The sequence below is a fragment of the Eubalaena glacialis genome, chromosome 9 (genome assembly GCF_028564815.1).
Source record: "Eubalaena glacialis isolate mEubGla1 chromosome 9, mEubGla1.1.hap2.+ XY, whole genome shotgun sequence".
Lineage (NCBI taxonomy): Eukaryota > Metazoa > Chordata > Mammalia > Artiodactyla > Balaenidae > Eubalaena > Eubalaena glacialis.
Window position 1 is genome coordinate 33,077,484 of NC_083724.1, and position 23,599 is coordinate 33,101,082.

The following is a 23,599-nucleotide window of genomic DNA, read 5'->3' on the forward strand; positions in this document are numbered from 1 at the left end:
TATCATTAAGGACTCCAGAATCATAACTATTTAATTAAAATAAATCTGGACTACTCCTTGCTTGTATTACCTAACTACTACACTAAGGTATTAATAGTAATGACTTCACACTTACTTCAAAATCAGAAGGCACCAAAAAGAATACATAGATCTTAAAAAATATTAAATGAACCACCAAAAGGAATGAAAACCAAAGGAGAAAAGGGCCTCCATTCATTTACTCAACAAATATCTAATGAAGACCTGCTATATAGGTATTAAGCACAGTATTCCTGAGAATATTCCTGGATTGTCTATCCATCTGAGTTAATAGTAAAAATAATTCCAGATTGGATCCCTGCCCTTCCACTTATGAAGGCCTTGTGCTTTAGACAAACACCGAAGTTTCTCTGTTCTTCAGCCTTCTTTTATCTGAAAAATAAGGATAACACTGTGCTTATCTAGCATCCAGATAGCTGGCACTCTTTCACTTACTGGTCTCTATAAAATATTTGACAATTAGTCATATACTGACTTATATTAACATTTTACTAAAGCTTTAAATTATTATTTAAATACTTTATTTAACATTTCATGAAATCCCATCTAGGTAAGTTTCTTCAAAGCAGAAACCATGACACATTTTTCAGAATCCTCTATTATCAACTAGTATTATTACCATATGTCAACTGTTTGGGGAGAGGGACAGGGAGAGCTGAGTTTTAAAAAATATGTTTTGTATTTTTCTATGACAAGCCAAAAAAAATGGTAAAAAGTGATGCAATTATAATGTGTTTTAAATTAAACTAACAAAAAGCCAGGAATCTTTTTAGCTTGATCTAGCAGTTAAAAATGGGAGTATCAAATCAAACTTACTCCAATTCCCCTGAGAGGAGCTGTGTAAGCACTTTACACACATGGTCAACAATCTTTACAACCATCCTGTAATACAGAATGAAATTTTACTTTCAGAAAAAATATATATAAATAGCATTAAGAATTTTTTTGCAGAGGGAGCTGCTGTCATTTATAAGGTCTTTTTTAAAAGATAAATTTGGGGCTTTCCTGGTGGCGCAGTGGTTAAGAATCCGCCTGCCAATGCAGGGGACACGGGTTTGAGCCCTGGTCTGGGAAGATCCCACATGCCACGGAGCAACTAAGCCTGTATGCCCAACTACTGAGCCTGTGCTCTAGCGCCCATGAGCCACAACTACTAAGCCAATGCGCCACAACTACTGGAGCCCGCATGCCTATAGCCCATGATCCACAACAAGAGAAGCCACTGCAATGAGAAGCCCACGCACCTCAACGAAGAGTAGCCCCCACTCGCTACAACTAGAGAAAGCCCGAGCACAGCAATGAAGACCCAACGCAGCCAAAAATAAATTAAAAAAAAAAAAAACTCCTTAAAAGATAAATTTGAACAAGTTGCTTTATTAACTGTTTCTTTCAATAACCAGTGAGCCAGATTGAAAAAAAAACCATAAAGAATTGAAACAAGAAAGGAAAAATGGGTGATATTGTAAGAGAAGAAAAATATCACCCTCCCCCCAAAAACCCTATTAATAGAAAGTGCAAAGGGATTTAGACCAATTATTAGAAATAATAAGTTTAAAGATAATTGGCCATAAGATCTATATATGAAAACAGATTAATGAAATAGACTGAAATACAGAAACAAAGTTAAGTGTAAGCCCTGTATTCCAGTCATCTGTTGCTGCATAACAAATTCCTCCAAAACTTAAAGGCCTAAAACCGCCACTTAATTCTGCTAATGATTTTGTAGATCAGACATTTAGAAAGTCAGCTGAGGAGTTCTCACTTGGGGTCTCTCATGCAGTTGAGTCAGATGTTGGCTGAAGCTACAGTCATCTGAAGGCTCAACTGCACTGATGTACAAGATGGCTCACTCATGTGCTGGCACCTGAGGCTGGAAATTTCTGAGCTCAGCTGTGGCTGTGGCTATCTCCCATGTGGGAGTCTTCAGATATTTGGACATTTCACATGATGGCTAAGTTCCCCCAGTGCAAGCATCCTCAGAGAACCAGTGGGAGCTATCTGGCCTTTTCTGATCTAGCCTCAGAAGTCTGGTGGCATCACTTCTGCCTCAGCTCAGATTCAAAGGGAGGAGAATTAGACTCCACTGTTGCTACTGTTTGTGGGGCAGTAGCAACGTCATACTGTAGAAGATGATGTAGGATGCAAGATACTTTGCAGGTATCTTTAAAATGTACAATCTACCACAATCTGTATGCAGAAAACTATAAAGATACACAAATAATAAAGAATACATAACCAAGTACAAGAATATCCCATATTCACAGGCAGGAAAACTGGACATTGTAAATATGTCATTTTTCTCTAAATAGATGGATAAATCTAATGCAATTCCCAAATTTCCAACAAGACTGTGTATGAACTTTGAAAAGCAGATTCCAAATTTTATATGGAAGGCTAAATGGCCAAGAATAGCCAAAACACTCCTGAAAAGGTAGAATAAGGTAATCGTATTATCTAACTAGATATCAAGCCTTATCACAAGACTGTCTTAATTAACATAGTGTGGACTTTGGTGGAGAAATAGACAAATTGACCAGTAGAATAGAAGAGAAAGACCGGAGACACACTTATGCATATATGGAATTGTGGTATGTAAATAACACTGCAGAAATCAGTTAATAATGAGAGACAACTGGTTTTCCAAAAGAAATAAAACAAAATTTTATTTATATCTATCTCATACCATCAATACCAGATGGATTAACAACTTAACCGTGAAAAGCAAAACATTTAAAACATTCAACAGAAAATATAGGGAAATTATCTTCTTGATCTTAGGATACAGAACATTCCTTGAACAAGATACCAACAGCATGAACCACAAGAGAAAACACTGATAAATTAGATTGCTAAAGACTGACACATTTAAATTAAGAACCCCTTTTCAACAAAGACACTATACCAAAAGTAAAAAGATACTCCTTACTATACAAATCGAATAATGATAAATCTAGAAAATTTATAGTAACCGTTCATGAAACTGTTTGTCTAAAAATAAGTTTTACACAAACTAGCAAAGAACAAGCCTATACAAAAAATTCAAGGCAGATATGAATAAAACTAAACAAATACCTATATCTAACAACAGTTTCGATCTCATCATTTTAATGGCACACACCAAGCTTTTATGCCAGATGGAGATCAATAATGTAAATATATATATATTTTTTTAAATCAGTAAACAAACACTTTGACCATACCACTGTCTCAAGAAAATCAGAAGTGATTTTTAATGACGTTAAACAGTGAAGATGGTAAGAAATGAAAGTCATAATAATCTCATTGACATTAACATGTATAGTACCATTCAATAAACTCTGCATCTTGCTGAGCACCTGATACTGTGACACACACAATTAGTGCAGACATAGTCCCTGATCTTTAGGACTATAATCTAGGTAGCAAGAAGTAAAATACACATATAGAGAGGTGAGTCAAATTTCCACCTAAGTCTCAAATCAATCTTTTTTTCTCTATCTTCACCATCTCTGTAACCACTCCTAAATGATCTTTTGCATTCATTTCATTCTATCCCAGTCTATTCACTATACTGCAGCTATAATAACCTTTTTGAAATGTAAGAGGATCAAAGATGCATTTTTTGGTGAAAAAGACTATAGATTCACAAACACGAGAGAGGACCTTCAAGATAGCAGAGAGGAGTAAGACATGGAGATCACCTTCCTCCCCACAAATACATCAAAAATACATCTACATATGGAACAACTCCTACAGAACACCTACTGAACACTGGCAGAAGACCTCAGATTTCTCAAAAGGCAAGAAACTCCCCAGGTACCTAGCCATGTGGCTGACAGGGTCTTGGTGCTCTGGCCGGGTGTTAGGCCAGAGCCTCTGAGGTGGGAGAGCAGAGTTCACGACATTGGACCACCAGAGACCTCCCAGACCTATGTAATATCAATCGGCGAGAGCTCTCCCAGAGACCTCCGTCTTAACGGTAAGACCCAGCTCCACTCAATGACCAGAAAGCTCCAGTGCTGGACACCCTTTGCCAACCAATTAGCAAGGCAGGAACACAACCCCACCCATTAGCAGAGAGGCTGCCTAAAATCATAATAAGTTCACAGACACCCCAAAACACACCACCAGACGTAGGCCTGCCCACCAGAAAGACAAGATCCAGCCTCATCCACCAGAACACAGGCACCAGACCCCTCCACCAGGAAGCCTACACAACCCACTGAACCAACCTTACCCACTGGAGGCAGACACCAAAAACAACAGGAACTATGAACCTGCAGCCTGCAAAAAGGAACCCCAAACACAGCAAGTAAACCAAAATGAGAAGACAGAGAAATACGCAGCAGATGAAGAAGCAAAGTAAAAACCCACCAGACCAAACAAATGAAGAGGAAATAGGTAGTCTACCTGAAAAAGATTTCAGAGTAATGAGAGTAAAGATGATCCAAAATCTTGGAAGTAGAATGGTAAAAATAAAAGAAATGTTTAAAAGGCCCTAGAAGAACTAAACAGCAAACAAACAATGATGAACAACACAATAAATGAAATTAAAAATTCTCCAGAAGGAATCAAGAGCAGAATAACTGAGACAGAAGAATGGATAAGTGACCTGGAAGATAAAATAGTGGAAATAACTACCACAGAGCAGAATAAAGAAAAAAGAATGAAAAGAATTGAGGACAGTGTCAGAGACCGCTGGGAAAACATTAAACGCACCAACATTCGAATTATACGGGTCCCAGAAGAAGAAGAGAAAAAGAAAGGGACTGAGAAAATATTTGAAGAGATTATAGTTGAAAACTTCCCTACTATGGGAAAGGGAATAGTCAATCAAGTCCAGGAAGCACGGAGAGTCCCATACAGGATAAATCCAAGGAGAAACATGGCAAGACACATATTAATCAAACTATCAAAAATTAAATACAAAGAAAAAATATTAAAAGCAGCAAGGAAAAGCAACAAATAACATACAAGGGAATCCCCATAAGGTTAACAGCTGATTTTTCAGCAGAAACTCTGCAAGCCAGAAGGGACTGGCAAGACATATTTAAAGCGATGAAAGGGAAAAAGCTACAACCAAGATTACTCTACCCAGCAAGGATCTCATTCAGATTCGACGGAGAAATTAAAACGTTAACAGACAAGCAAAAGCTAAGAGAATTCAGCACCACCAGACCAGCTCTACAACAAATGCTAAAGGAACTTCTCTAGGCAGGAAACACAAGAGAAGGAAAAGACCTACAATAACAAACCCAAAACAATTAAGAAAATGGTAATAGGAACATACATATCAATAATTACCTTAAATGTAAATGGATTAAATGCTCCAACCAAAAGACACACAATGGCTGAATGGATACAAAAAGAGGACCCATATATATGCTGTCTACAAGAGACCCACTTCAGACATAGGGGCACATACAGACTGAAAGTGAGGGGATGGAAAAGATATTCCATGCAAATGGAAATCAAAAAAAAGCTGGAGAAGTAATTCTCGTATCAGACAAAAGAGACTTTAAAATAAAGACTATTACAAGAGACAAAGAAGGACACTACATAATGATCAAGGGATCAATCCAAGAAGATATAACAATGGTAAATATTTATGCACCCAACATAGGAACACCTCAATACATAAGGCGAATGCTAACAGCCATAAAAGGAGAAATCGACAGTAACACAGTAATAATAGGGGACTTTAACACCCCACTTCCACCAATGGACAGATCAACCAAAATGAAAATAAATAAGGAAACACAAGCTTTAAATGATACATTAAACACAATGGACTTAACTGATATTATAGGACATTCTCAAGTGCTCATGGAACACTCTCCAGGATAGATCATATCTTGGGTCACAAATCAAGCCTTGGTAAATTTAAGAAAATTGAAATCGTATCAAGTATCTTTTCTGCCCACAACGCTATGAGACTAGATATCAATTACAGGAAAAAAAACTGTAAAAAGTACAAACACATGGAGGCTAAACAATACACTACTAAATAACCAAGAGATCACTGAAGAAACCAAAGAGGAAATCAAAATATACCTAGAGGGGCTTCCCTGGTGGCACAGTGGTTAAGAATCTGCTTGCCATTGCAGGGGACACGGGTTCGAGCTCTGGTCTGGGAAGATTCCCACATGCTGCGGAGCAACTAAGCCCATGCGCCACAACTACTGAGCCTGCGCTCTAGAGCCCGTGAGGCACAACTACTGAAGCCCATGCACCTGGAGCCCGTGCTCTGCAACAAGAGAAGCCACCGCAATGAGAAGCCTGCACACCGCAAGGAAGAGTAGCCCCCACTCACCACAACTTGAGAAAGCCCGGGTGCAGCAACAAAGAACCAACACAGCCAAAAAAAAAAAAAAAAAAAAAAAAAAACCTAGAAACAAATGACAATGAAAACACGACAACCCAAAACCTATGGGATGCAGCAAAAGCAGTTCTAAGAGGGAAGTTTAGAGCAATACAATCTTACCTCAAGAAACAAGAAACATCTCAAATAAACAAACTAACCTTACACCTAAAGCAATTAGAGAAAGAAGAATAAAAAAAAAACCAAAGTTAGCAGAAGGAAAGAAATCATAAAGATCAGATCAGAAATAAATGAAAAAGAAATGAAGGAAACAATAACAAATATCAATAAAACTAAAAGCTGGTTCTTTGAGAAGATAAACAAAATTGATAAACCATTAGCCAGACTCATCAAGAAAAAAAGGGAGAAGACAAATTAACAGAATTAGAAAGGAAGAAGGAAAAGTAACAACTGACACTGCAGAAATACAAAGGATCATGAGAGATTACTACAAGCAACTATATGCCAATAAGATGGACAACCTGGAAGAAATGGACAAATTCTTAGAAAAGCACAACCTTCTGAGACTGAACCAGGAAGAAATAGAAAATATAAACAGACCAATCACAAGCACTGGAATTGAAACTGTGATTAAAAATCTTCCAACAAACAAAAGGCCAGGACCAGATGGCTTCACAGGCGAATTCTATCAAACATTTAGAGAAGAGCTAACACCTATCCTTCTCAAACTCTTCCAAAATATTGCAGAGGGAGGAACACTCCCAAACTCATTCTATGAGGGCACCATCACCCTGACACCAAAACCAGACAAAGATGTCACAAAAAAAGAAAACTACAGGCCAATATCACTGATGAATATAGATGCAAAAATCCTCAACAAAATACTAGCAAACAGAATCTAACAGCACATTAAAAGGATCATACAACATGATCAAGTGGGGTTTATCCCAGGAATGCAAGGATTCTTCAATATACGCAAATCAATCAATGTGATACACCACATTAACAAACTGAATGATAAAAACCATATGATCATCTCAATAAATGCAGGAAAACCTTTCAATATAATTCAACACCTATTTGTGATAAAAACCCTCCAGAAAGTAGGCATAGAGGGAACTTACCTCAACATAATAAAGACCATATATGACAAACCCACAGCCAACATCGTTCTCATTGGTGAAAAACTGAAACCATTTCCACCAAAATCAGGAACAAGACAAGGTTGCCCACTCTCACCACTACTATTCAACATAGTTTTGGAAGTTTTAGCCACAGAAATTAGAGAAGAAAAAGAAATAAAATAATCCAAATCGGAAAAGAAGAAGTAAAACTGTCACTGTATGCTGATGACGTGATACTACACATAGAGAATCCTAAAGATACTACCAGAAAACTACTAGAACTAATAGGTGAATTTGGTAAAGTAGCAGGATACAAAATTAATGCACAGAAATCTCTTGCATTCCTATACACTAATGATGAGAAATCTGAAAGAGAAATTAAGGAAACACTCCCATTTACCACTGCAAGAAAAAGAATAAAATACCTAGGAATAAACGTACCTAAGGAGACAAAAGACCTGTATGCAGAAAACTATAAGACACTGATGAAAGAAATTAAAGATGATACAAACAGATGGAGAGAGGTACCATGTTCTTGGATTGGAAGAATCAACATTGCGAAAATGACTATACTACCCAAAGCAATCTATAGATTCAGTGCAATCCCTATCAAACTACCAATGGCATTTTTCACAGAACTAGAACAAAAAAATTCACAACTTGTATGGAAACACAAAAGACCCTGAATAGCCAAAGCAATCTTGAGAAAGAAAAACGGAGCTGGAGGAATCAGGCTCCCTGACTTCAGACTATACTACAAAGCTACAGTAATCAAGACAGTATGGTACTGGCACAAAAACAGAAATATAGATCAATGGAACAGGAAAGCCCAGAGATAAACCCACGCACATATGGTCACCTTATCTTTGATAAAGGAAGCAAGAATACACAGTGGAGAAAAGACAGCCTCTTCAATAAGTGGTGCTGGGAAAACTGGACAGCTACATGTAAAAGAATGAAATTAGAACACTCCCTAACACCATACACAAAAGTAAACTCAAAATGGATTAAAGACCTAAATATAAGGTCAGACACTATAAAACTCTTAGAGGAAAACGTAGGCAGAACACTCTATAACATAAATCATAGCAAGATCCTTTTTGACCCACCTCCTAGAGAAATGGAAATACAAACAAAAATAAACAAATGGGACCTAATGAAACTTAAAAGCTTTTGCACAGCCAAGGAAACCATAAACAAGATGAAAAGACAACCCTCAGAATGGAAGAAAATATCTGCAAACGAAGCAACTGACAAAGGATTAATCTCCAAAATTTACAAGCAGCTCATGCAGCTCAATATCAAAAAAACAAACAACCCACTGCAAAAATGGGCAGAAGACCTAAATAGACATTTCTCCAAAGAAGATATACAGATAGCCAACAGACACATGAAAGAATGCTCAACATTACTAATCATCAGAGAAATGCGAATCAAAACTACAATGAGGTATCACCTCACACCAGTCAGAATGGCCATCATCAAAAAATCTACAAACAATAAATGCTGGAGAGGGTGTGGAGAAAAGGGAACCCTCTTGCACTGTTGGTGGGAATGTAAATTGATACAGCCACCATGGAGAACAGTATGGAGGTTCCTTAAAAAACTAAAAATAGAACTACCATATGACCCAGCAATCCCACTACTGGGCATATACCCTGAGAAAACCATAATTCAAAAAGAATCATGTACTACAGTGTTCATTGCAGCACTATTTACAATAGCCAGGTCATGGAAGCAACCTAAGTGTCCATCAACAGATGAATGGATAAAGAAGATGTGACACATATATACAATAGAATATTACTCAGCCATAAAAAGAAACAAAATTGAGTTATTTGTAGTGAGGTGGATGGAGTTAGAGTCTGTCATACAGAGTGAAGTAAGTCAGAAAGAGAAAAACAAATATCGTATATTAACACATATATATGGACTATATATGGAATCTAACACATATATGCTAACACATATAAATGGTTCTGAAGAACCTAGGGGCAGGACAGGAATAAAGACATAGACGTAGAGAATGGACTTGCAGACACAGGGAGAGGGAAGGGTAAGCTTGGCCGAAGTGAGAGAGTGGCATTGATATATATACACTACCAAATGTAAAAGAGATAGCCAGTGGGAAGCAGCCACTTAGCACAGGGGGATCAGCTCCATGCTTTGTGGAGCACAGGGAGGGTGGGAGGGAGACGCAAGAGGGAGGGAATTTGGGGATGTATGTATACATATAGCTGATTCACTTTGCTATACAGCAGAAACTAACGCAACATTGTAAAGCAACTATACTCCAATAAAGATGTATTTTTAAAAAAAAGAAAAAGAAAAAGAAAAAAAGAAACACTAGGCACAGGACTGAAAAATGGAATTCATATGAAAGCCTGTACTGAACAATGAAAGCACAGGAGCCTTCATCTAAGCTGCTTCTATAATTAGGAAATAAGTGCCTACTTACCCTAGGGGGAAAATGAGGATTCTTCTTTAGAAAACTAAACCAGAACAACCTCTAGATACTGACACTTGGAGGTTGCTCCAAGGAAGATGACAGCCTAACAAAGCACCTTTAGGTGAAGTCCACCAGGGGACAAGCAATCAGCTTTTTAGTGTCTCAGAAAAGCAGGAAAAATTTTTATGTCCAAAGATAAAGTGCTACGAAAAATAAGAAGAAAAGAAAAAGCTCTTGGAAAATAAGTATTGTAATAGTAGAAATAAAGAATTCAGTAGAAAGAATTGAAAATAAAGCTGAGGAAATCTCTCAGAAAATAGAACAGAAAATTAGACAAGCAATCCAAGAGTCTTCCATCCAACAGAATAGGGATCAGCAAACTTTTTCTTCAAAGGGCCAGACAGTAAATAGTTTAGGCTTTGCAGGCCATATGGTCTCTTGTTGCAACCAAACAACTCCGCTGTTGTACTATGAAAGCAGCCAAAGACAGTACATAAACAAATGGTGCAGACAGCAGGCAAGATGTGGCCTGTGAGCTATAGTTTGCTGACCCTTGCAATAAAAGAATTAAAAAAAAAAGAGAGAGAATAAGAAAAAACACAGAGGAATAAATCATCAAATAAATTATTTAAGAAAATTCCCAGAACTAAAACCATGAGTTTTTAGATTGAAAGGGTCCAACACAAAGCACACCATATTATCAAACTTCAGAACACCAGGATAAACAGATCACAAAAGTTCCCAAAGAGAGAAAAAAATTGGTCTTATACAAAGATAAGGAAACTAGATGATATCTGCTTTTTTAAGAGCAACACTAAACTAGAAAGCCTAGAAAGCCTTCAATATTGAAAGAGGATTCTATACCTACTCAAAGTAGCAATCACATGTGAGGAGACAATAAAGGTGTTTATCAGACACATAATAAATTAAAAATTTACCTCTAAGGTACCCTTATTTGAGAGCTATTGAAAGATGTATTCCAACAAAATAATAGACTAAGCCCAAAATGAGGAAGACATGTTAGCCAGGAAAAACAGGAACCCAACACAAGAGGAGCTGATGGAAGTCCTAGAACAACAGCTGTGCAACAAGCCTAGAAAGTGAGTCCAGATTGGAATTGGAGGAAGAAGGGCTTCAGGAGGGAGTCTTTAGTATAAAGAATGGAAGTGATGTATTTGAACATATGAAAAATATTGACAGCATGTGGCAGAGATGTGGCGCACTTAAAAAAAAAATTAACTAAAAATACACAAAAACCCAGGCAATATAAAAAAGTGAGAAAAGTATTAACTCCAAAAGAAGCAAAAGGACAGCTAACATCATACTTAACAGTAAAAAGAGGAGACCATTTCCTCTAAGGTCAGGAACAAGACAAGGATGTCCACTCTTAGCACTTTTATTCAACATAGTATTGGAAGTCCTAGCCACAGCAACCAGACAAGAAAAAGAAATAAAAGGAATCCAAACTGAAAAGGAAAAAGTAAAACTGTCACTATTTGCAGGTGACATGATACTAAACATAGAAAATCCTAAACACGCCACCAGCAAACTACTAGAGCTCAATGAATTTGGTAAAGTTGCAGGATGCAAAATTAATATACAGAAATCTGTTGCATTTCTATATACTAACAACAAACTATCAGAAAGAGAAATTAAGGAAACAATTCCACTCACCACTGCCTCGAAAAGAATAAAACACCTAGGGATAAACCTACCTAAGGTGGTAAAAGATCTGTACTCGGAAAACTATAAGATACTAATGAAAGAAATTGAAGATGATACAAACAGGTGGAAAGATATACCACGTACATGGATTGGAAGAGTTAATATTGTTAAAATGACCATACTACCCAAGGCAATCTCCAGATTCAGTGCAATCCCTATCAAGATACCAAGGGCATTTTTTGCAGTACTAGAACAAATAATTTTAAAATTTGTATGGAAACACAAAAGACCCCATATAGCCAAAACAATCTTGAGAAAGAACAGAGCTGGAGGAATCATGCTCCCTGACTTCAGGCTATACCCCAAAGCTACAGTAATCAAAACAGTATGGTACTGGCACAAAAACAGACATTTAGATCAATGGAACAGAGAGCCCAGAAATAAACCCACACACTCGTGGTCAATGAATCTACAACAATGGAGGCAAGAATATACAATGGAGAAAAACAGCCTCTTCAATAAATGGTGCTGGGAAAACTGGACAACTACATGTATAAGAATGACATCAGAACATTCTCTAACACCATATACAAAAATAAACTCAAAATGGATTAAAGACCTAAATGTAAGACCAGAAACCATAAAACTCCTAGAAAAAAACACAGGCAGAACACTCTGACATAAATCGTAGCAATATTTTTTTGGATCTGTCTCCTAAAGAAATGGAAATAAAAGCAAAAATAAACAAATGGGACCTAATTAAACTTAAAAGCTTTTGCACAGCAAAAGAAACCACTGGCAAAACGAAAAGACAACCTACTGAATGGGAGAAAATATTTGCTAATGATAAGACCAATAAGGAGTTTATATCCAAAATATGATAAACAGCTCATACAACTCAACATCAAAAAACCCCCCAAACACCTCAATTAAAAAATGGGCGGAAGACCTAAATAGACATTTTTCCAAAGAAGACATACAGATGGCCAACAGGCACATGAAAAAATGCTAAACACTGTTAATCATCAGAGAAATGCAAACTAAAACTACAATGAGATATCATCTCACACCTGCCAGATGGCTATCATCAAAAAGACCACAAATAAATGCTGGTAAGGATGTGGGGAAAAGGGAACCCTCGTACACTGTTAGTGGGAATGTAAACTAGCATGGTCACTGTGGAAAACTGTACAGCCGTTTCTCAAAAATCTAAAAATAAAACTACCATATTACCCAGCAATTCCACTCCTGGGTATATGTCCAAAAAAACCCAAAAACGCTAATTCAGAAAGATACATGCACCCCAATGTTCATATCAGCATTATTTACAATAGCCAAGATATGGAAGCAACCTAAGTGTCCATCAACTGATGAATGGATAAAGAAGATGTGGTATACACAGACACACACACACACACACAAAAACACACACTGGAATACTACTCAGCCATAAAAAAGAATGAAGTTTTGCCATTTGCAACAACATGGATAGACTTAGAGGGTATAAGTGAAGTAAGTCAAAAGACAGAGAAAGACAAATACTGTATGATATCACTTATATGTAGAATCTAAAAAATAAAACAAACTAGTGAATATAATAAAAAGGAAACAGACTCACAGATATAGAGAACAAACTGATGGTTACCAGTGGGGAGACGGACAGGTGGTGGAGCGAGATAGGGGTAGGGGACTAAGAGGTACAAACTGTTATGTATAAAATGAATAAGCTACAAGGATAAACATACAACACGAAATATAGCCAATATTTTATAATAACTATAAACGGAGTATAACCTTTAAAAATTGTGAATCACTATGTTGTACACCTATAACTCATATAATATTGTACATCAACTATATCTCAATTAAAAACAAAAAACAGGGCTTCCCTGGTGGCGCAGTGGTTGAGAATCTGCCTGCCAATGCAGGGGACACGGGTTCGAGCCCTGGTCTGGGAAGATCCCACATGCCGCGGAGCAACTAGGCCCGTGAGCCACAATTACTGAGCCTGCGCGTCTGGAGCCTGTGCTCCGCAACAAGAGAGGCCGCGATAGTGAGAGGCCCGCGCACCGCGATGAAGAGTGGCCCCCGCTTGCCACAACTAGAGAAAGCCTTAGCACAGAAACGAAGACCCAACACAGCCATAAATAAATAAATAAATAAATAAAATTAAAAAAAAAACCAAAAAACACTAAAGACATTTAAAAAGTCATTAGAGTGAAAGTGACATTTTAAAGGAAAAAAAGCAAAAGGCTGTAGTGTATGTCACTATTTGGCTTAGCAAGAAACAATACCTTTATAATCAAAATAATGAGATATTGATCACTAATTTAACCAGAAATTATAATATATGTAATTATAGGGGGGAAAGGAATTAGGAGAGTAGGGTGGAAAGCTAGATCTGCATCTCCTATAGCAAGAAGAGACTATGCCTAAACCTGATTAATTAAGAAATACCAGTCTACACATGGTATTTAGGAATAAAGAGCTAAATACCAGGGAAAATGGCCAAAAGGATTAAAAGTAGTTTCCTAAAAGTAGGACTTGGAGATGGAGAAGGGTAGGGTTCTATAAGGCTTTTAATTTTACTTGGCTGTTAACTATAAATATATGACTTTCAAAAATTAATTTAAAATAATTAAAATTTATTACAAAGCCAGTAACTAGCAAAAAATGTTTGCAACACTATATTATTTCAACAATCTTATACACAGAAGACCAATATCTTAAAATTATAAGGAACTCTGACAAAAGACAACAACATAATATAATATATGCAAGAGACATCAACAGGCAATTCACACAAAAAACATTACTATCCAAGGTGCATATAAAAAACTTTCACCCTTCAAAGCAATAAAAGAAAAAATCCAGATTAAAACGACAAAGCAGTGTTATTTTAACCTACTAATTAGCAAAAATTTGAGGAATGAGTAATACTAGTGTTTTAAAATGCATTCATTGTGAAAGTGTAAGTTGATATATCATTTCTGGAGAAAATTTTGGTGATATGAATCAAAATCTTAAAAATATGTATGACATCTGATTCAATAATACCTGCTAAAAATGCATCCTTAAGGAAATAGTTACAAATACATATAAAAGGATTCAGCTACAAGGGTATTTATTTTAGCAAAATTTCCTTAAGACTGTCTTTTTCGGGCTTCCCTGGTGGCGCAGTGGTTGAGAATCTGCCTGCCAATGCAGGGGACATGGGTTCGAGACCCGGTCTGGGAAGATCCCACATGCCGCGGAGCAACTAGGCCCGTGAGCCACAACTGCTGAGCCTGCGTGTCTGGAGCCTGTGCTCCGCAACAAGAGAGGCCACAAAAGCGAGATGCCCGCGCACCGCCATGAAGAGTGGCCCCTGCTTGCCACAACTAGAGAAAGCCCTCGCACAGAAACGAAGACCCAACACAGCCAAAAATAATAAAAAAATAAATAAATAAATTTATAAAAAAAAAAAGACTGTCTTTTTCATACTGATTTACCTGAAACAATAAAATAGCCTTACCTGAACTGTACGTCCTGCATTGATATGCTCTTCATGCAACTTGTCCCAGATTCTGCACCTCTGATACTATACGAAAGAAAGGGGAAAGGTACTGAATTTATTTTTTATCACTAAGTGATTATTCCCAATTTACCTCAAAAATCCCCACTCACCCACCCAAACTTAAACATACCAGCTAAAAAAGTTACTGACTTAGTAGTGGAAATTAACTGTCCAAAGACCATACAAGTAGGAAGTTTTCAAAAACATTACACACAAAATTCTGGTAAATGGTAAAAACAAACAAAAATCACTAAATACTCTTTATTTTACTGAAAAAGATTATGTATTTTGTCTATAATGCACACTCTTTGGAGGTGAAAAAAATGAGAATGTAAAAGAGTGTGAAAAATGAAAAGACTAACAGCATTTATCAGATATTCTTACTATATATGAAGACTTTGAAATGTCTGTTAATGATAGAGTCAAGTACTGAAAACTAAAATGTGATTTGAGAAAAAGTAACATGGATACTGCAGACTAGAAAGTATATAAAAATGAGAATGAACATTTAATATACATGTCTTAATTTTTACCAAGGTAATGTTTAGTTTTCAGAGTTCATCCAAGAAACTTAACGAGCATGATAATGGAAAATTTTTCATTTGACAGGAAAATGTGATAACATTATGACGGAATACTTGTATAAAATATAAACAACACCAAATGTCACATATTATTTTTGGTTGAAATAAAAAACCCAAATAATTAAGATCTTAGCAGATGTGAATAATGACATTAAACACATTTTTGGTATAACCCACACACACACACTACTTTGAAAGCACAGAAACATGAAAATGCCCCATATACACATGGAAGGAAAAACAGATTATAAAAGTAGAGCACTACAATTTTTTCTAGGGTATTTTTATATTCCTTATTCTGTATATTCTTTAAATTTAGTAGTGAATAATGCAGCAAAAAACTCTTTTGATACTCCTGAATTTTTGTTTTTTATATCATCTAAGAACTAAACAATAGCCATTAAGCTTAAAAATAACTAAACTATGGAGAACAGTATGGAGGTTCCTTAAAAAACTAAAAATAGAACTACCATACGACCGAGCAATCCCACTACTGGGCATATACCCTGAGAAAACCATAATTCAACAAGAGTCATGTACCACAATGTTCACTGCAGCACTATTTACAATAGCCAGGACATGGAAGCAACCTAAATGTCCATCAACAGATGAATGGATAAAGAACACGTGGTACATATATACAATGGAATATTACTCAGCCATAAAAAGGAATGAAATTGGGTCATTTGTAGAGATGTAGATGGACCTAGAGACTACATCTACAGAGTGAAGTAAGTCAGAAAAAGAAAAACAAATATTGTATATTAATGCATATATGTGGAATCTAGAAAAATGGTACAGATGATCTTATTTGCAAAGCAGAAATAGAGACACAGATGTACAGAACAAACATGGACACCAAGGGGGAAGGAGGGTGGTGGGATGAATTGGGAGATTGGGATTGACATATATACACTATTGAAACTATGTATAAAACAGATAACTAATGAAAATCTACTGTATAGCACAAGGAACTCTACTCAGTGCTCTGTGTGGTGACCTAAATGGGAAGGAAATCAAAAAAGAGCAGATATATGTGTATGTATAGCTGATTCACTTTGCTGTACAGTAGAAACTGACACAACATTGTAAAGCAACTATACTCCAATAAAAATTAATACAGAAATAGACTATATTGAGAATATATTTACCAAACATAAACTTAAAACCACTACGCAATCAAATAAATTTAAAACCACTATCAAACTGCTTTTGCTTCTAAGAAAAATTTATTTGATGCCATCAGACCCAGTATAAATGCTTCTTTAGTGTTATGATATTAACAAAAAGAAAAGAATGTAAGCCAAAGATACATGTCTGAAAATAAGCCACTTTAAAATTATTTAATACTAATCTGTCATGATATTTTAAGAAAAATTAATGTTAAGGAAACAACTGAAAATCCAGAGAGGTCAGGGTTGCAAGAATCGTGGAGCAGAGTATCAGAGAGGAAAGCTGCATGTGAGGAGATAACTGAAATGAGAGGACTATACTGAAACAGAGCTCCAGAGATCCACAGCGTTTTCCTTTTGAGTCTTCAGCTGAGTACAGATCAGCACATGCACATAAGCAAACAACCTGAAGTCAGAAAAAGAACCACTGGAAAAGATCAGGTAGACTAATCCCCCAAAATCACACAAGGCCAGAAACAGTTCATGTGACCACAAGTCAGACTGGAAAAATCTCTCAACACACTAGACATCAGGTGGAGTACTCCAAAGCACTGTCCTACATGGGGAAAAATTAGGCCTGGAATAAAGGCTATTCTGATCCTATGCAAGCTTAAAAGAGCCTCAAAAGGATCAAACTGTTCCCAAATAACTTAAATGTGTCTCAGAATAAATAAAGCTCAAAAGTACTCAAAAGTAATTTAAAAATATTCAGTATCCAACAAGTTCAGAATGTCTGGCATCCAATAAACAATTAACATGCATGCAAAGAAGCAGGAAAATATGATCTGCAATGAGAAAAACCAATCAATAGAAACAGATTCAGATATGATAGAGATAATGGAATAGACAAGGATATTAAAAATTATTATGATATATTCCATGTTGTTAAGAAAGAAGAAAATATGAGCATATTGAGATATGGAAGATATTTTTAAAAATTCAATTCCTAAAATTAAAAAAGGTATCTGAAATGAAAAATGCAATGGATGGGTTTAATTGAAGCTAAGACAATGCAAAGAAAAGACTAGTAAATTTAAAGATATAAAGTAGAATCAATCCAAAATGAAACACAGAGAGAAAAAAAGATGGACAATAAATGAATAGAGTATCAATGAGTTGCAGGCCAATTGAAAGCAACATTTTATGTATGCAATTGGGCTCCTTGAAGGAGAGAAAAAAATTTTGAAAAACTAATGAGACAGTGACTGAGATGGTGGAGGAGGAAGACCCTGAGCTCACCTCCTCCCATAGGTGCACCAAAATTACAACTAATTTCAGAGCAATTATGGATGAGAATGACTTAAAGACTAGCAGAAGAGATTTTCCACAACTAAAGATATAAAGAAGGAACCATACAGTTTATGGTCAAAAGGTGCAAACTTCCAGTCATAAGATAAATAAGTACTAGGGATGTAATGTATGCCATGATTAATATATATAATTAACACTGCTGTATGTTATATATGAAAGTTGTTAAGAAAGTAAATCCTAATTTAAATCTCATGACAAGAGAAAAAATGTTTTTCTTTTATTTTGTATCTATATGAGATGATGGACCTTCACTATTTTATTTTGATAATCATTTCATGATGTATGTAAGTCAAATCATTATATTGTACACCTTAAACTTACACAGTGCTGTATGTCAGTTATATCCCAGTAAGGAAGAAAAAAGAGAAAAATGAGTGGCCAAAGCTTTTCCAAATCTGGTAAAAATTATAAACCCACAGATCCAAGAAACTCAAGGAATACCGTAAGAAAAATGAACAAAACTAAACTAATGCACATCATAATAAAATTACTTACAATAAGTGATAGAAAAACCTTAAAAACAGAAAGAGGAAAAAAAGATATGTGAAGTACAGAGCAACACAGATAAGAATGACAGAAGACTTCTTGTGAGAAACAATGCAAGCCAGAAAACACCAGAGCAACATCTTGAAAGTACTGAAACAATCTAAAACTCAACCTAGAATTATATACACAGGGAAAATATTTTTTAAAAGTGAAGGCAAAATAAACATTTCTTTTTCAAACACAAAAAAGCAAGCAGAATTCATTACCAGCAAACCTGTACTACAAGAAATGTTAAAGGAAGTCCTTCAGGTTGATGGGACTACAAAAAAGTTTTTTGTCTACAAAAAAGTGACAGCACTGAAAACTGGTAAATATATAGATAAATATAAAATATACTTTTTATTACTTTAAAAATCTCTTTGAAAGATAACACTGCTTAAAACAAAAACAACAATATTACATAGAAGTAAAATATATTACAATAATACTACAAAGACCCTGAGAGAGGAAATCGAAGTGTACTGTTGTAAGGTTATTTATTTATTTATTTATTTATTTATTTTATTTATTTATTTATGACTGCGTTAGGTCTTTGTTGCTGCATGCGGGCTTTCTCTAGTTGAGGTAAGTGGGGGCTACTCTTCTTTGCAGTGCGCAGGCTTCTCACTGCGGTGGCTTCTCTTGTTGCGCAGCATGGGCTCCAGGCGTGTGGGCTTCAGTAGCTGTGGCACGTGAGCTCAGTAGTTGTGGCTCACAGGCTCTAAAGCATAGGCTCAGTAGTTGTGGCGCATGGGCTTAGCTGCTCCGCAGCATGTGGGATCTTCCCAGACCAGGGCTCGAACCCGTGTCCCCTGCATTGGCAGGCGGATTCTTAACCACTGCGCCACCAGGGAAGTCCAAGGTTCTTATAATATACGTGAAGTGATATATATATATATATATATATATATATGTATATATATGTATATATGAAAACACATTACTTGAAGGTAGACTGTCATAAGTTGCAGATGAATACTCTCAACTGTAAAGCAACCATTAAAAATAAAAATAAAAAAACAAAGAGGTATAATTAATAAGCCAACAAAAGAAAAAATGGAATCTTAAAAAATATGCAATTAATCCAAAAGGGAGTAAAAGATGAAAAAAGGGGACAAGGAATAGATGGGACAAACAGACAAAAAGAGCAAGATGGTAGATTTAAAGACAACCATTTGATAAACATCTGTTCATTATAAAAATTCTCAGCAAACTTAAAAAAGTTAACATTAGAGGTATCTACAAAAACCCTACAGTCAACATCATGCTTAGTGGTGAAAGACCATTCCCTAATATTGGGAACAAGGTAAGGATGTCTGATCTTGGCATTCCTATTCAATATTGCACTGGAGGCCCTAGTCAGCACAATAAGGTAAGAAAGGAAGTGAGAGGAGAAAGGGAAGGAGGGATGGAGGGAAGGAAGGAAGGGAGGGAGGAGGGGAAGGGAAAGAGAGGAAACAGAAGAAAGAGAGGGAAGAAAGAAAGTTAAGGAGAGGAAGGAAGGAAGGAAGTGGGCAGACAGGCAAAGACTGGAAAGGAAGAAATAAAACAGTTTGTCTTCACATGATTGTCTACAAAGAAAATATCAAAGACTAGATTCAAAGAGACTGAAGAGCAATGACGGGGAGATTATCTGTCAAGAGACTGGGTAAAACAGCTTGTCTTTGCCAAGGGCTTTTCCTTAGGGCTTCTCTCTAAAGGGTTTTTATAAATTTATTTATTTTTATTATTTATTTTTGGCTGTGTTGGGTCTTCGTTTCTGTGCGAGGGCTTTCTCCAGTTGCTGCGAGTGGGGGCCACTCGTCATCGCGGTGCGCGGGCCTCTCACTGTCGCGGCCTCTCCCGCCGCGGAGCACAGGCTCCAGACGCGCAGGCTCAGTAGTTGTGGCTCACGGGCCCAGCCGCTCCGTGGCATGTGGGATCTTCCCGGACCAGGGCTCAAACCCGTGTCCCCTGCATTGGCAGGCGGCCTCCCAACCACTGCGCCACCAGGGAAGCCCTCTAAAGGGTTTTTAAAGGTGATGGCAGCTTTGCAAGGAAATATTTTCTAGATGATGTTGGATTTATACTTTTCCTTTATCTTCACAGAGTGGGCAGAAGGATTTGTCTCAGCACTACTTGCTCTTGAGTGGCTTCCAGGCCATTAAACTCTGCCCCAACACTTCAAGGTAGATGGAACTCAGAATGACATCCCCAAAGTACATTGGATTCTGCTCTTTCCTCCACTGGATACTGCAACTTCTGATAAATACCTTTAATTGCTATGAATAAACAGGATGAAGAAAGAGGAAAAACAACTACAGAAAAAATTCATAGATACTGTTTTTCAGTCATTTCAGAAAGATGTATTGTCTCACTACATGCATTCATGTTGTTCTTCATTGACATGTTATGGCCCCATGGTCTACCTGTCCTCTGGCACAGGCATAAGCAGAGAATCCAATATTCACAGAAACAGCCTTTCCCCTAGACTTTCCCATGAAACGAAAGCACATTCTTAACCTGGTGAGACAAAAGCCGTGTTCACCACTCTCATCCTGGTGAATACGTTGTCTCCTTTTACCCACTCTACTATTTTATCTTTTTGGAGAACCCTGATTATAAACCCACACCATGGTGCGATGAACGCCTCTGCACAGGTGTTTTCAGGCTTCCAACATTCATCCCTTTGTGCTCTTTGGCAGCGACACCCAGGTCTCAGTTTTGCTTTGCCTGCTGGGCAAAGAGAACAAATATTTTAAGAGTGGTTCCTGGACTAAAAGTTCTCTCTAGAACACCCCACCATTTATTTAATCAACTTTATATATTTGTAGCCTCACATTTTATGCCATTTCATCTTCCAGAATATTTTGATTCAAAATTGAATAACAATAATAATTCTGCTTCATATTGCTTAGAGTATAAAATCATGAAAGCTACTCATAATTATTAAAAATAATTTTCTAAAATTATATAATGTTATTCACTAGAGGTTCAGGGAATCTGATGATGATATAACATAGAGAATGTTCAGAATTTAGGAGTTTAAGGTATAAAAGCACTTTAATTTAAACTTTATGCTGACACTTAAAAGATTTACTTGAATTTACAAAGCATAGTAGGGAAAAAAGAGGTTTCAATTGGAGAGAAAAAGACCTGGGAATACTCTGAGGTGTAAAGTCACATGTGGAATCCAAAGGACTGAAGTAAGATCAATGTGTTTGTGGTATAATGTACGATGGGAAGAGTGATGAGAAAAGAAGCAGGAAAAGTAGAGGAACGCTCCTTCTGCCAGGTATCAGAGGATACCTCAGTGATCAGAATGATCAGGACTTTTCATAGGGAAGATGATGGTTTTGTGGGGGATTAATCAGGTGGGATAACAATCAGTATTGTAGATGATAAAAAGTGTAAGTATTCAATTCAAATAAATTTACTTTATTAAACTCAACAAAAGAGAAAATATCAAAGACTCTAAAAGTAAAGCTACATAATATTAATAGATGGCCCAATGATTATAAGCCATAAACTTAGGATTACTCATGTAATGAAGATGAATCATAATATCTACCTTATAGTGTAGCTAATGTAAGGCACCTTACTGTGCCTACCATGTATAAAAAATATAAAACCCAAAACAAACACAAAGGGTCTCAGGAATGCTGTGAATCTCCTAATGATTACAAACAATTAACTGACAGCACCAATGTTGACTGCCCGGGAATGATAACTTACTTATAAGTAACTCATTTCCAAGTATCAACCTTGCATTCAAGGGTTCTTCACATAATATCTCAATCCTCAGAATAACTCTATGAGAAAGATTTTAATGTTACCTTTACAACTCTCTAAAAATCAGTCATGGGGTGGTGAACCTTAAGGTCTACTGCAGAGTGCTGTGTGAGGATGGTGCATTTATATCTGACCCAGGATGGAATCAACCAGGGCATGTTCCATAGAACATTACTAAGTTGGGATCTGAACAAAAAAAAAAGTTTGAAAGGTGAACAAATGGAGTGGATGTTGCTAATAGATGTAGGAAAGCCAAAGTATTCAACTCTATTTTTTTTTTACATCTTCCTTCTTCATTGAGGAAAATGATAAAATAGAACTGTCCGCAATAAACATGACTAAGAGGAAAATGAAAACCAAGAAAGAGTAAGAACAAACTTAGAACACACTATGTTTCAAGCACAACATTAGAAGATTAATATATTTAGCAGCATAGTGATCTCAAGAAAGTAATTTAACCACTCCAAGTCTGCTTCTCCACCTAAAAAAGGAAGACAATAATAAGGGTAACCTATAGGGATGTTGTGAGGATTAAATAATATATATAAAAACCTTACACAGCACTCAACAAATAAACACAACAGCTACTATCATTACTATTATTATTATTGCTCACTTGTCAAGTAAGTTGTAGAAGAGATTAGTGTCTTGGATGAAGACTTGGATGATGACCTTATGTCTTATAATAATAAAATTCTAAGAAAAATAAGGAATAAAATAGGTCAGACTTTCTATGCTTGCTACACAATGTTAAACCTAAATTAGGTTACATTATTAAAGGCTATTATTCCAAACACTTGGAGAGGAGAAAAAACTTTAAATGATTTAATATGTTTGGGGGAAAAATTACATGAAATAACCCCTTAAAATTTAGTTAAGTTGGGACCACCGACAAACATTTCTAAAATGCAGTTTTTACAAAATGTCATTTTTTTGTATTGTCTATTTGCACAGCAACACTAGAGATAGGTTAAAGCAGTGCTATGACTTGAAGCAATTAGGATGCTTTTGGTTGCAAATAACCGAAAACTCAAAGTTAAAAAAATGGCTTTAATAATAAAGATATTTATTATCTCACATAAGCAGCACCCTACAAGTGGGA

At 36.3% G+C, this 23,599-nt stretch overlaps 1 protein-coding gene across 7 annotated transcripts in view; it reads right to left on the reverse strand.

The window, feature by feature from the left end:
* STX17 (syntaxin 17) overlaps positions 1-23,599 on the reverse strand; it is an 84,480-nt gene that overhangs the window by 47,245 nt on the left and 13,636 nt on the right. For 4 of the 7 annotated variants that reach the window (XM_061200186.1, XM_061200184.1, XM_061200183.1 and 1 more), the window contains exon 3: positions 15,093-15,158. In XM_061200186.1, coding sequence (XP_061056169.1) covers positions 15,093-15,158 — 66 coding nt within the window. Of the gene's footprint in view, positions 1-15,092; positions 15,159-21,336; positions 21,442-23,599 lie in introns of those variants that run through there. The other 3 variants (XM_061200187.1, XM_061200188.1, XM_061200189.1) reach the window with 3 other exon arrangements.